We start from the raw sequence: 14,322 nt of genomic DNA, 5'->3' as shown, positions 1-14,322 counted from the left end.
CAAAGGACCTCATAAAATGGGGATCCTAATTCTGGCTCTGCCTACTTTCCAGGGCTACTACTGGGATCAAAAATACAGGTATGGTGAAAACACTGCATATGGCAGATGCCAATGGGAGAAACTCGGCAAGTGAAGTCACATTTGCTGACTGTGGGCCAGGAAGGTTTCTCCCTTCCTTCCAGAGTATTTACTGCCCACTAAGTAAATCCGCTAAGTCCAGGTAGAGTGCATGGTGATGTAGTTCCTGTCCCCACAGAGCTTGGAGTCTTGTGGAAACCAAACACAAGAAATAGGCCATTTTAATATGGCATGACGAATTATTTGACAGAAGTACAAGGCACCATAAAAACACAGAAGGGGGAGCTCTTAGACTTCAGTGGTCCTGGAAGGCTTCTCAGAGGGAGAGATATCTCCTCTGAGATTGGAAGCAAAAGAAAGAGCCAGGTGTGTTAGCCAGTTTAGGCTGCTATCACAAAATACCTATATAATAGACTGGGTGGCTTATGAACAACAGAAATTCATTTCTCATAGTTCTTGAGGCTGGAAGTCCAAGATCACAGTTCTAGCAGATTTGGTGTCTGGTGAGATCTACTTCCTGTTCATAGACAGCCGTCTTCCCACGTGTGCTCACCTGGCAGAAGGAGAGAGGGAGCTCTCTATAAGGCACGAATCCCATTCATGGGGCCCCACCCTCATGACCTAATCACCTCCCAAAGTCACCATCTCCTAACACTTTGAACAACAGGTTTCAACAAAGGAATTTGGGGGAGACAAAAGCATTCAGTCCATACCACCAGGCAAAGGGGCTTTGGAGGCAGGAATGCACGTTCAAAGGAAATGAAATACGTCACCTCTGAAGAACAAGAAAGAAGCTTAGAGGGATTCTGAATAGCTAGAGCCTGGAGCGAAAGGAAGGGCTGATGAACGACTGGGCTGGAGGGGCTGGAAGGAGCAGGGGTTTTCTACCTCGGCTGTAGCCTGGCTGAAATACCAGTGCCCAGTTTTCAGCTCCAGGTGGTCTGAAGCACCCCAGGTGAGTTGAGTGGAGCCAGTGTTGGCAGTGGCTGGTTAGGTCATGCAGGATCTTACATGCCAAGCTGAAGAGCTAGAAGCCTGTCTTGAGAGCAGCATGCAGTCTCGGAGGGTTTTAGGGAAGGAAGGGACATAATTAGATTTTTCTTTCATCAGAACGATTACTCTAGCTGCTGGCTGGAGAAAGGAATGTGGTAGAAAGACTGGGCTTAGAGACACTGGTTAAGAAGCACAGAGCCCATGGTGTCAATAAGGACAGAAAGGAGGGGGCGTCATCTAAGTGAGGATGCATTGGAGTGGGAGGGAAGAGGTGGGAAGATGAGGCCCAGATTCCCAACGTGGGCAATCCCCCGAACCTGCAGTTCAGATTCCTGAAAAGGCTCCATTTGCAGACTTCTGAATCAGCAGCAAATAACTCCAGCCAGAGTACTGACAGGTGCTTTGGGAAAGAGGGGCAAAGAGCAAGAAGAAAAGAGAGCTAAGAACAGAGGCACAGAGGCCTGGTCAGAGAAGGAAGAGGAAGGCGGTCAGCACATACTGTCCAGAAAGGTAAGGATGTGTCCTTTACAAGGAGGGTGCATTCAGCAGTGTCAGATTCCGCTGCAGTGTATCCACAAGTCACTGGTGACCTTGACAGTGAGGATGAATGGAAACTGGGGTAGTGCCAAAGTGATGGGAAGAGGCGGCACCACTTCACAGGGGCAGCTGTTCTTTATCTTCTTCACACTGTAGCCAAAATGTGTTTTATGTATTCATTCCCTATCTGCTTTATTTATTAAGCACCTAATGTGCTGGGCACTATGTTCAGAACTAAGGATAAGAGGGAAAGTCCTCACTTGCCAGGAGGAGACAGCTGCCCTCACTCATACCACAAAGCCGTGCGATGCTAGTGCTATACTGGAGATGCATGCCAGGGGCTTTGGAACAAGCTGGACCAACCCTACTAGGGAGGGGAAAGGCCAAGCAGGGAAGGCCCTAGAAAGCAAGGAAGAGGGACAGGGTTTGCATTGGTGTGACCATCACTGGGGCTGTCCACTACAGAGTTCAGGTCTCAGCCATCAGGGGAAGAACTGCCTTGTGGACCTCCTGGTGGTTTAGTGGGGCCAGATGTCCGGCTGCAGCCAATGAGTGGTAGGTACCAGTGGGCATGTCACTTCCAGGCCAGAGTATTCAGTTGCCTTGCAAGTTCCTCCTGAGATCTTCCTTCCCTCTGACATGGCAAGAGCAGTGGTTAAGTCCGTGGCTGCTCCCAGGCACTTGAGGAACTGCCTCTGGATAGACAAAAAGTGTAGGGGAAGAAAAACTGTGTTCCTCTAACCATTTTAGGATCATTGGCTGGGGCCCTGTAAATCAGACCAAAAAAAGACAGATCAATGAGAAACACAAACAAGTTTATTAATATGCACATCACATGTACACCTGAGAGCATCTAGTAATGAGCAGCTCAAAGGGGTGGTTAGAACTTGGGCTTGTCTAACATCTAACAAAAGAACAATTCAGTTTTAGAGAAGTAATAAGACAAAGGGAAAACACTTTGAGCTTCTAGGGGTGGCAAATTGTGGGAAGGCAAATATATGGGGCAACTAGTGGTAGATAAGGGCTAGTTTTATCAAAGATTGTTAGATAGAGTCCTCTGGTACTGTTTCTGGGCTGATCAGGATCTAAGCTATCACCAGTGGTTAACTTCTGCCTTCCTGGTGGAAAACGGAGGGGGAAATATCTCTACACATTCAAGTACTGCTTTAGGCAAACAGGACAAGGGCAGAGGGATTTACTTGTATCTGCTTCTTCTCATTTGCCTTCAGCTAAAAATAATCCCTTTGCCAAAGTAGCACAAGCCGGGGTGGTATACTCTACTACCCTGGAGCAAACTTTTGTTGTTTTACTGTTGTTTGTTACTGTCGCCATAGCATAACCTAGCTCAGCGGTTCTCAAAGTATGGTCCCCAGACTAGCCACATTAGGTTCATGTGGCGACTTGTTAGAAATGCAAATTTTCAGGTGCCATGCCAGACTTACTAAAGCTGAAACCCTGGGGTGGGCTCAGCAATCTGAGCTTTAACAAGCCCTCTGGGGGGTTCTGAAGCACGCTCAAGTTTGAGACCCTCTGTTGTGGCTGGTACTCATGGCTAGACTCATCAGGAAGGCAGAACAGGAGGAATTAGAGTGCAACGAGGTCATTCTAGTAAACTTGAAAAAATGGAGAATGAAGACTATTTAAATGGCCAGAGCAAAGAATCTGTAAGGAAAAAAACCACTGGACGCATCCCCATGGACTGAGTCTTCTGTCAAAATGGCCAGAACTGGTTTTGGGTGGTTTTCTGCTATGTCACATCAGAAGAAAACTGTCACAGAAGGCATACTCCGAGTCCAATGGCAGTGAAGCCAGATCGAGGGCCTCAGATAAACCCAGAAATGTGTTTTCCACTTGTCCACAGCCTTGCTGACTTAGAAAATGTTCCAGAATGCTTTCAATCTGAAAGGCACATAAAACCCAATGCTCTTTTCTGCAGGGTGAGTTATTAGAGCCACAGCAGAGGCTATTTGGTAAGGGGCACAATTTCAATGAAGCAAAAAGTACAATTTCAAATGAATTGCTTTTTAAACTGTCAAATAACAGGAATCCATTTGTGCATGCAAAATTATTCCAAGGTGCTAACTATTAGCTGAGGTGAAAGCTGTCAAAGAAATGTTCTGCTAAAGAGCTGGCTAAATGTTTAAAGACAGACACCTGATGACTCCATTGACCTGTTTTGGATTCAAAAATTTCTATTTTCACTGGCCTTGGATGAGCTCATGGACAAAGTTTTAAGAAAATATTAAATCCAAGTAACAAGATGCCATTTTGTTCACTGGAGTTACTTTAACCAATGGGACCCTAATGCTGTTTTATGGATGGGACAATAGCACAATATCACTTCTAACTTTTCGCTTTGGCTTCAATTTGATGCCAAAGGCCCTTGGCTAGCTTTCCCAGTGACATATTTAATACTGTTATGTGGTTCTATATTTGCTATTGATAAATGCATCCTTGTACAGCCGAGTCAGTGTGAAGAAAATTCTGCAAAGATATGAAAAGGGCCTTTTTTTTTTGTCTCTGGCAGGCATGTTTGGTACAGGTCACCAACATGGAGGATGAACCTCCATGGTTAAGTGTCTCTACAGACAAAACAGAGCCCTGGCCTTTTCCATTTCATTTCCACTAGGCGTTTCCACTGCAATTAGTCCTGTGTTCATGCCTTCAGTATCTTTGTGGGTACTGAGGCAGGGCTGCTGAAAATAACTAGTGAGGCTTCTCCCTCCCCCAGCCCTGTAGGTACCTCTTACCTGGGTCACCATGCCAGGGTAACACAAGCAAAATTCTCCTTGCTTACTCAGTCCAAGGGGAACTGTGCAGATGGTGACCAGCTAGGGCCATTGGGACAGACCTGAAAGGGCCATGCTTTACACTTGAATGCATACAAAAAAAGGGTCTGTCTTAAAATGCACATTCTGACTTGGTAGATTTGGGCTGGAACCTTAGAGCCTGCATTTCCTGCAAGATCCTAGGCAATGCTCATGTTGCTCTGGACCATATTTTGAGTAGTGAGGGAATAGTGCACTTTCTGCAAAACAGAGACTTTTTAGAACTGACCGTCTGAATATTTATCAGCGTCTGGCTCCCCTTTGGTTTAGGGTTCCTTGAAAATGGGAGCTGGATCTTACCATTCTTTTTTTTTTTTTGGTTGCTCTGTTTTGTTCTCTGGCTGGCACTCGGCACAGGTCCCCGCACACGGTGGGTATTTATTTAATTAAACAGATCTGGCTTTGCTCCAAAAAGGATTTTAAGTGAACTTAACCCCTCCAGGTCGTCACTAGGGGCCCGATGAACTGACCACTACCTTCTGGGCAGTGAGGCCCTCCCTCCGAAGCCCCGCACACCTGCTCGCAACTGTTGACACCTCAGCTGCTGCTCTTCTGAAATTCTCCCTCCTGCCCCATTTTAAAAGCGGTTCATACTAGAGAGCCATCAGAGAGAAGGAGGAAAACAAAATCAAACACAAACCAGAAAGCCCTGAGAAGTAAGGCTTCCCAGAACACCAAAAGCTCAAGACTCCGCGGCGGGGCCGCAGGACCTTCGGGCTTCTCTGCGGGGAGCGAGCGTTTTGCCGGTCGGCGTGCGCCCCGGCTCCCCAACTCGTCCCAGGGCCTTGCAGGAGCGGGTCCCGGCGGGCGCTGGCGCCTGTTGGCTTGGTGCAAGCCTGTTTCTGTTAGCTCGGCTCGAGCAATTATCTTCTCGGGCCTCAGGGGTCGTGGGGAGCCTGGAGCAGAGCGACCCCACTGCAGGAACCCTCGTTCCGGGAGCCCCTGTGGCGCCATAGCGTGTTCCCTTCGGCAGCAGCCGCGGGAGAGGCTCGCTCGGGCTCCCAGGGGAGCGCGGGGCGGGAGGCGATCACACTGGTCAGCAGCGGAGCCGCGCGGGGGCAGGAGGCGCTCCCGGGCGAGGGCGCCCCAGGGGAGGAGCGCGCGTGCTGGGGCGGGGGAAGGGGGAGGCGAGCGCCGGCGGGAGGCGCCACGGCCTCGCACACGCAGGCGCCGGCAGCGGCAGAGAAAGTTCCCGGGGAGAGCTGGCCCCGGGAGGGCTGACGTCCAGCCGCCCGTCGCGAGGGTTGCAGGTCCCGCGCGCTCCAGCCCGCCTTCCCCCGAGCACCCCGGGCCGCCCCGAGCACCGCCGGCGGCCAGTCGCCGCCAAACTTGGAGCGGGAGGATGCTGAGAGTGGGAGCGCGGGGCGCGGGGGCGCCTTGACTGCCCCGGGCGGGAGCCCGCGAGCGTCGTTGCGAGGCTGAGCGGGCAGGTAGCGGCTCCAGCGCCGGGACTGCGCCAGCGCCACCGTGCCGGCGTCGCCTCCTCGCCACAGAGCCATGGTGTGTGGGGCGTGCACGCCGCGCGCGGGACTCTGAGCTCCGGCCGCCCTGCTCGCCCCCACCACCCCTTCCCTCTCGGCTCCGAGCCGACCTCGCCCGCGGGCCAGGAGGCTTGGCTTTGACCAGGAGCCTGTCGCCTCTGAGCCTAGCGTCGCCCGCTGCAGCCCCAGCGCCTCTCAGCCAGATACCACTCCGGCCGCCAAAGCTCCCCATCCTTTCCCAGGGACAGCGCCCGGGCGCTCCGGGATGGCTCTCCACCGGGCTCCCAGGCCGCGCAAAGTTCGCAGGAGGCGAGAGATGCTGCCGCAGCAAGTTGGCTTCGTGTGCGCGGTGCTGGCCCTGGTGTGCTGTGCGTCCGGCCTCTTTGGCAGCTTGGGTAGGTGCCGGTGCGGGCCGGTCCCCCCGGGAGTTGGGGTCTTGGGCTGGAAGCCGCCGGGCAGCTCCGAGATGTCTCCCTTTCCTTCCGCGTCAGGTTGGTCCCAAGGGTTCCTCCAGTCGCCTCCCCACCCGGCAGGGAGAGCGCACCCAGGAGGGCTGACAGCGACGCTCTGAGCCGCGGCGCCCGTTCCCCTGAGCTGCGCGCGGCCTCTGGGGGCTCGGGACGCGGCTGCAGGTCTGCGTTACTAAGACGAAAGCCTGAACCGCTGGCTCTTCGGTGCCAGGGTCTGTCTCCCTAGCGGGGAATGGGCAGAGCAGTGGCGGGGGCCGCGGGAACACGAAACTGAGTGGTCCTTTCTCCAGTTTTGCCGAGGGGAGAAGGTTGTGTTCCGTGTCCCTGAAAATCCAGATTCTGAAGCTGGGAACTGGGTTTCAGCCCTCTGCTCCCCCCTGCCAAAGAGGCTCCCTGGACGGCCTAATGTGTCCTCCCCAAGCCCTAAACGCGTTGGGGGTAGTCTGTTCCCTCTGGAGGTTGCTGCCTGTTTCAGCATCACTTCTCTCTCAATCCCCACTGTAGGGGAGCCCTGGTGTCGAGCCACAGTCCACACTCCTTCATCCACTCAAGGGATTTGGGAGTCGCTTAGGATATGCAAATCTGAGGTAGAGAGAAGAAAGTTTAAAAAATGTATTTTGGTGGTGGAGTGGCGATTTGGGTCCATGTGGAACCTTCCCAAGACATTCACTTGGACAGTAGTCCCATTCTCAGTTGGATACTCTGGACCTTTTAGATTTGCTTTTCACATTTTAAAAAATGAAATACAGGTGACTTAACAATTTGGATATGGAGATAAAGCAGGTGGTACCTTCCTGAGCGATCAGAAAGGGACAGTTTAGAGAGGTTTATAGTGATAGGTAGGCAAAAATCAGGTGGAACTTGATTAAACCCAAGATACTGCCTTTTAACACCCAAATTTTGTAATTGGAGGCTGTAAGGTGAAAAAGTGGCTCTTTCCAACAGAAACCCAGAAAGATTATTTGAGCATCTTAGTACCTGGAGCTTTGCAATTGGGTAAATCAGGTAGATTTTTCCCCCTCAGTTACACACCAGAAATAACAAAATACCTAGAGGCTCTTAGATGTCAGCATTATAGAAGAGGTGGTATTACACAGCTGAAGTAGAGTGTGCATCAGGAGACGTAAATGAATACTCTAAGGGTCTTAAAATGAGAATCATTTTTATTTGCTGGGTCAGGAATCGGGGTTTAGCTGCATTTGCTCATTGGCATCCACACCAATGATCTCCCTTGTTACTCAGTACCGTCCTTGACCATCTGAGTCAGCATCACCTGGGAGCTTGTTAGTATGGAAATACTGGTGCCAGCCCCAACCTACTGAATCAGAATCTGCATTTTAACAAGGTCCCAGGTGATTTGTGTGTACATTCAAGGGTGAGAAGCCTTGGGCCAGACCCCATTAACCCTCTCTACCTGCTTGCTAGCATATCCATTTGTAGTTCTCCAGGGCACAGGCACCTGAGTGTGTTTACTAGACACGGACTTAATGGGCACCTATCTAAACCCTTTGTTGCACCTGAGGGGCCGCATGATCTTGGCCAAGGTCAGATCACAAGCTGACCCATCCAGGACCAGAAACAATGAAATGGATCTGGGAAACAGATTTATTGTGTGTAAGCAGGTGATGTTCTCCCAATCATTGTATCACTCTCTACAGGTGGCTCTAGTGAAACAGGGCTGCTGCTGACATAATGAGGCACAGATATGTAAGGTTATTTCAAGAATGCAGCCACCACATTGACCTAATGGTCTCTGTGATTTCTTTTCCAATCCAGGGCACAAAACTGCTTCTGCTAGCAAGTATGTTCTACCAGACACCTGGAGAAATAGAAAGCTGATGGCAACAGTGAATGGGACTCAGACAGCTAAGAATTGCACAGATCCTGGTAAGAAATAGCTCTCTACCTCCACGCCTCTGGCATTTGGCTTGACCGGGAGGTGGGGCTTATGTGGACAGTTAGCAGCCAGAGCTGAGAAAGGTGGTGCTATGAACCTTGATGGGAAAGGGTAGTTGTAAGACATTCAATGCTGAAGTATTGTTGTGCTTCTAAGCAACTCAAGGACTTTTCTTTATCCAATAACTGAAAAGGTCACATTCAATCATTTTAACATTTCACTTTTTGTTCTCAAAATGCTCCTAAAGGCTCCGTGTTTCCCCAACTCTCTTGATTTTGTTTCTCTGGTGTCTTTGCTCTCTGTTGCTCACTGTACCCATGGGATGGAGCTCCAGAGGCAGCAGATCCAGCTGCTTGGGCAGATGGCACTTTGGGATGACCCAGCAGGGTTGTGACATGCCAGTGCAGGGGAATCCTGCAGGGCTGGGGTCCTTTTTCCTGGAAGGGGAGGTTCCAGGGTAATTAATGTTCCAGCTCGGGACATGGATTCTATTTGCCCTGGGAGACAGCTTTGATGTTCCCCTTCAGAATTCGGGGGTCAGAGGCTATAGAGATCCAGAGATGTAGGGACTCATCTATTCTCCTGCCATATGCAGGTTTTGCTTAAATGGGTGTAAACGATTCTCAGGAATCGAGGCTAATCTTGTCACCAAGTAGCTGCCCAGGGCAGTCCTGAGCTTCAGCTCTGGCTCCAACACTTGGGGCTCTTCATGAGAAGGATCCAGTAGGATGGTATATTCAAAGGCCCTCTGGGAACGGAGAGGATTTATTACAGATGGGAACCACATGGCTTTTCTAACGAGTTTCTGGGCAAGTCATATGATCTTTTTAGGACTCTTGTTTTCTCACCTGTGAAATGGGCCAACTAGAATTTGACTGCTCCAGGGTTGTAGGAAGAATCGGGTAAAGCTCTGCACGGGGCTGTAAGTAAAAGGAAATGGAAACCCATGGCAAAGATGCAGGTTTGGGTGACAGTCTTCACATGTCTTGTTTCCATAGGCAGATCCTATCTGCATTTTTTTTTATTTTGGTATCATTAATCTACAATTACATGAAGAACATTGTTTACTAGGCTATCTGCATTTTATAGGTCAGGAAATATCTAGGGAGGAGTCATGAGCTGCTCAAAGTCATAAAACTTGTCAGTGGTGAAGCTGGCACTGGAACCTAGGCCTGTGTGAATAAAATGCTGGGTTAAATCCATGGCGGAAGGAGGCAGGGCCCCCCCTCAAAGCCGGTTTACTACATCATCATCTTCCCTCCCCTCAAGAAGCTTTCTGAGAAGGCCATGTGGGGCCTGGAGGGGGTATGCACGTGCAGCTTGCAGAGAAGCTGCTGGGATTCCCTTTGAACTTGGACAGCCTGATGACCTGTGGCATGGTGCCCTTCCTGACCTTTAACCTTAGCCCAGTACATCTTCCATCAACCAGCTGTAGTGGCTGCATGTGCTGGACTGACATGTATAAGGCCAGGGAATAGAGTTGGGGCCTATCCTCTCACTCCAGGAATCTGAGGCCCTAGATTTAGCACCATCCACAAGGAGAATAGTTTGTGGGGAGAGAGTATTCTCCCAGCTGCACTGGGAGAATCAGGGTTAGTGCATTTTTGGCTGGTTTCTATCTCTCTGGTGCCCTCATCTTGGGCTGGCTGTGCCTTCCTCCTGACTTCTGTCACATATAGCCTGGGCGTGTAGACTTAGACAGAACCCTGTTTCTTAGGACAGAGTCTTTAATACACCATTGTTGCCCCATATCTTCGTTTGCACTGTCTGATCAAAAATTTTTTCCTAGCTATGGAGCAGCCAGTCCTGTGGGCAGGAAGACCTGGCCTTGCCTCTCAGAGAGAGGGCAAACAGGGAAATTGGTACCATTGTTAGCAATAATTAACACTGACACTAGGCTTTATGTTGGCTGTTTCTAAAATGGGGTGCTGCACATAGAAGGAGTCAGTAAATACTGGTGGATGATGGAATGGAAATACATTCTGAATATTAAAAACACTTTAATCCTTAGTGTTTTTGCAGAGATGGTGAACATGAGGCTCAGACATTTGGTGATTCCCCACCATCTCTCGGCTGGCAGGAGCATCCTGGGTTCCTGGCTCCAGATCCCATGCCCTCCTCACAGCCCAGGTGGGGCTGAGCTTCCCTTCCAGCTACCTTGTCCTGGGCCATGGGAACATCCATCCCCCTTTACATTTCACAGTATGTAGCACATACCCGCTGTTTTGTGTCCAGCCCTGTGGTGGGGAGTGTAAGCAAGTGTAATAGGCGACTCATGTCACCAAGTAGCTCACGATCCAGTACAGAGGGTAGAATCCCGACACAGAAAGCTTTGATGAAAGAGGACAGCAGAGGGCTCCAGCCAGCAGCCCCGTGGGAGCCACTTCAGTGCAGCTGAAGCCCCCCGCCACCTATCATGTTACCCTGTATTGTTTTTATGACCTGTTTCACCATCTAAAAACTACTTATTCATTGCCTGTTCCCCCTTGAGAGCTACTTTGCCTGCTATGCCCAGAAAAGTGATTCTTAACCCTGGCCATACATTTGAATCACTGAGGAGCTTTTTGGGTGTGGCCTGGGCATTTCGAGTGTCTGATTTTGTCGGTCTGGGGTGGGGCCCAGAGGTGGGTACATTTTAAGAGCTTGGCACATGATTCCACGAGGAAGCCAAAGCCGATGCTCACTGGGCTGGAATGCTGCTATTCAGTGTGGTGGGCATCACCGGGGAGCTTGCTAGGCCTGCAGAGCCTGAGCCGACCTCAGACTCACTACTGAACCAGAATCTGCATCCTGATGAGATTGCCCAGGGGCCTGCACTCACACCAAAGGCCAGGTAGCACTGTCACTTCATAGGTGTTCAGTAAGTATCTGACAGTTGGATAAAGGCTAAGAGTTGGTTTTACATAGCAATTTCCCTGAAAATCAGTTTTGTTTCTTTTTTCTTATTTTTAATCCTAAAACTATTTCATCCATTTCCCAACCCTCTCCACCAGTCTATGGCAACCACCAGCCTGTTCTGTGTATTTGTTTTGTTTCTTAGATTCCACATTTAAGTGAAATCATATCATATTTGTCTCTCTGACTTATTTCACTTAGTGTAATGCCTTCTAGGGCATCCATGTTGTCGCAAATGGCAGGATTTCATTCTTTTTTATGGTTGAGTGATATTCCATTGTGTACATGGAGCAACTTTTTTATTATCAATGGATAAGTTGCTTCCATATTTTGGCTATTGTAAATAATGCTGTAATAAACATAAGAGTGCATGTATCTTTGAATTAGTAATTTTTCAGGTAAATTCTCAGAAATGGAATTGTTGGGTCATGCAGTATTTCTATTTTTAGTCTTTTGAGAGACCTCCGTACAGCTTTCCAGAATATCTACCAATTTACATTCCCACCAGCAGTGTAGGAGGGTTCTTTTTTTTAACATCTTCAACAACACTTGTTATTTTTTGTCTTGTTGATATTAGTCCCTCTGCCGGCTGCGAGGTGACACCTCATTGTGGTTTTGATTTGCATTTCCCTCATGATTGATGTTGAGCCTCTTTGTGTGTGTCTGGCCATCTGAATGTTTTTGGGAAAATGTCTATTGGTTTCTTTTTTAAATGTAAGGAAGCTAAAAAAAACATTTTTGACCACTGAGGTTTATGGAAAAGTTATTAATTTATCTTTCCCCAGAGATCTGGGCCTCTAGGCCTTAGATTTTCAGTTCCTGGTCTGTGAGGAGCAAGCATGGAAAAAAACAATTGGGTCCTTCTGCAAGATACATGGGATAGGAATGAGGCAGCAGCTTTGAGTCCCCTGGGAACTGCCTTAGCTCAGGCCGCCATAACAAAATAGCTTCATCAGGGGCTTAAACAACAGATTCATTTCTCACAGTTCTGGAGGCTGGAAGTCCAAGATAGAGGTGTTGGCTAGCTCCACTCCTGGTGAGGACCCACTTCCTGGCTCGCAGATGGCCACCTTCCCACTGCATGCTCACGTGGTGGAGAGAGAATGAGAGAAGGTGACCTCCGGTGTCCTTTCTTATAAGGGCACTGATCCTGTAATGAGGGCCCCACCCTCAGGACCTCATCCAAACTTAATTATTTTCAAAGGTCCCACCTCTAAATACCATCATATTAGGGAGTTAGGACTTCAACAGAGGAATTTTGAGGCAAGGAAACTTCAGTTGATATCAGGAGCCAGTTTTCCTGGATCTTATGTGGTGGCACCAGTGATTCATAACCCTGGCCCACAGGTGAGAAACAGCTAGGAGCCTCGCCTGGGCCTAGCTCCAAGCTATGAAATCAGAACCACTGGGGGGCATGTTCTGATTTTTGATGACTGACTTTTGGAGCTTCCGGGAACCATGTCCCTGCCCCACCCTGGCTTCTAAGATGGGTCTCTTCTTGGCATTGCTGCGTCCTGTCAGCCTTCCTTGACCACTCAACCCAGAGTAGCGTTCTAAAATCTGTGGTTCTTGTTAGCTCTTTGCAGGTACTAATTCTATCTACTGCTATATTGTTTCTCTCCCCAACTAGAATATAAAATGTGAGGCTTGTTTTTTTTTTTAAACTGCTATATGTGCTTCAGTTTTTTCTTCTGCAAAATGGGTTGGGTGGGAAGGAGCTGATAACTGTATATACCTCATATGGTTGTTAGCAATAAAGAAGTTAGTACCCATCAAGCACTTATACACATACATGCTCAGACATTAGCTTCTGTTTTCATATCCGCTTGCCCCAGATGATATGATGCCTGTGGTTCAGAGGTACTGGCAAACCCTTGGTCAGTGAATTTTATGAGGACAGGTTAAGTGAACATCTTGCCAACATTGTTTCTTTTCTCTTTTGGAGACAGATTTCTTCTGACATTTTTTTTCCTTTTGAGGATTTGCGATACTGGAGGATGGCATGCCTTGCAGAATTTGCCTCTAAAATGAAAAACTGCTTGGCTTTGGTCTCTTAACAGTGAGGTATTATTTCATATTTTGGCTTTCTAGATGGGTGGGCACATGCCAACCCCCATTCTTATCCTGCACATCCCCACACTGGAGATTGGCTCGGTGGTCTGTCCTCTGCTGTGTCATCCCTGGTCATACGGGTTCCCGAGATCCTATGCCCTGTGTTTAAAGAGGAGAGGAACTTGGCTCCCACCATTGGTGCTACAGGGGTCTGCTTCGTCATGTTTGGTTATGCACTTTGGAAATGTTTTTTGAAATGCCTGGTGGCTGTGTGTCTGTCTGCGCTCAGGCTGCCATAACAAAATACCGTAGGCTGGGGGCTTAAACTACAGAAAGCTGTTTTTCTTATACTTCTGGAGGATGGAAGCCCCAGCCCAGGGTGCCAGCATGATCCGGTTCTGGTGAGGACTCTTCCTGGCTCGCACACTGTCCTCATCTTGCTGTGTGGCAGGGGGTTTGGGAGGGAGCATGAGTGACAGTAAGTTCTCTGGGGTCTCTTCTTATAAAACCACTAATCCCATCACACCAGAGCCCCACCTTGGTGACCCTGCTTAGCCTGGGTTACTTCCCAAAGGCTCCATTTTCAAATACCATTATTTTGGGGCTTTGGGCTTTGACATAAGATTCTGGGGAGGGGCACAGACATTCAGCCTATAACAGTGTCCATAGAAAGAAGCCTGGGCAAAGAGGGCTGACTGAGGGTGGGGGTACTTGAGAGAGAGCTGAAGGTGAGGGTGGTCCCTAGCCTTTGAGGAGAGCAGAGGAGATGGAGGGAGGGTCTTTTGTAGTCAGACTGGCTGTAATCCACACCTACTTTTTATTCTGTGCAAGGGCGCATGTAAGGCAGTGGGGGAAGAGGGGACTGGTGGGGGCGGAATCCTTTCCATGGAATTTGGCCTTGATGCTGAGTTAGGAAGACATGAGGTCTGGGAGCGGGTTCCCGCCGCATTGGGTCTCTGTAGGCGCCCCTGTGAGCAGCACAGAAGTGCAGAAAGCGTGGAAGAGGAGAAGGAGGGGGCCTAGAGCTGCAGAAATACATCAGGACCTGTGGGCACGGAGGTGTGGTGGTACAGGGGGCAAGATGAGGCGTC

At 49.4% G+C, this 14,322-nt stretch overlaps 2 protein-coding genes across 5 annotated transcripts in view; one reads left to right on the top strand and one right to left on the bottom strand.

Moving 5' to 3' along the window:
• Nucleotides 1-355: 355 nt before the first annotated feature.
• On the bottom strand, nucleotides 356-5,935 carry LOC140850711 (uncharacterized). The gene is made up of 2 exons (XM_073241948.1): nucleotides 5,077-5,935; nucleotides 356-2,375 (listed from the first exon to the last, which is right to left on the bottom strand). The coding sequence occupies exon 1, from the start codon at nucleotides 5,933-5,935 to the stop codon at nucleotides 5,315-5,317; it is 621 nt and encodes a 206-aa protein (XP_073098049.1). The 3' UTR covers nucleotides 356-2,375; nucleotides 5,077-5,314.
• Nucleotides 5,936-6,180: 245 nt separating this feature from the next.
• The window catches only part of SLC24A4 (solute carrier family 24 member 4), a 166,065-nt gene continuing 157,923 nt past the window's right edge, over nucleotides 6,181-14,322 (top strand). For all 4 annotated transcript variants that reach the window (XM_073241944.1, XM_073241943.1, XM_073241942.1 and 1 more), the window contains exons 1-2: nucleotides 6,181-6,312; nucleotides 8,164-8,274. In XM_073241944.1, the coding sequence (XP_073098045.1) occupies nucleotides 6,183-6,312; nucleotides 8,164-8,274 (241 nt within the window). In that variant the 5' untranslated portion in view covers nucleotides 6,181-6,182. The remainder of the gene's footprint in view (nucleotides 6,313-8,163; nucleotides 8,275-14,322) is intronic.

The sequence above is a fragment of the Manis javanica genome, chromosome 8, assembly GCF_040802235.1.
Source record: "Manis javanica isolate MJ-LG chromosome 8, MJ_LKY, whole genome shotgun sequence".
Taxonomy (NCBI): Eukaryota; Metazoa; Chordata; class Mammalia; order Pholidota; family Manidae; genus Manis; species Manis javanica.
This window is presented reverse-complemented; position numbering and strand designations above follow the sequence as displayed.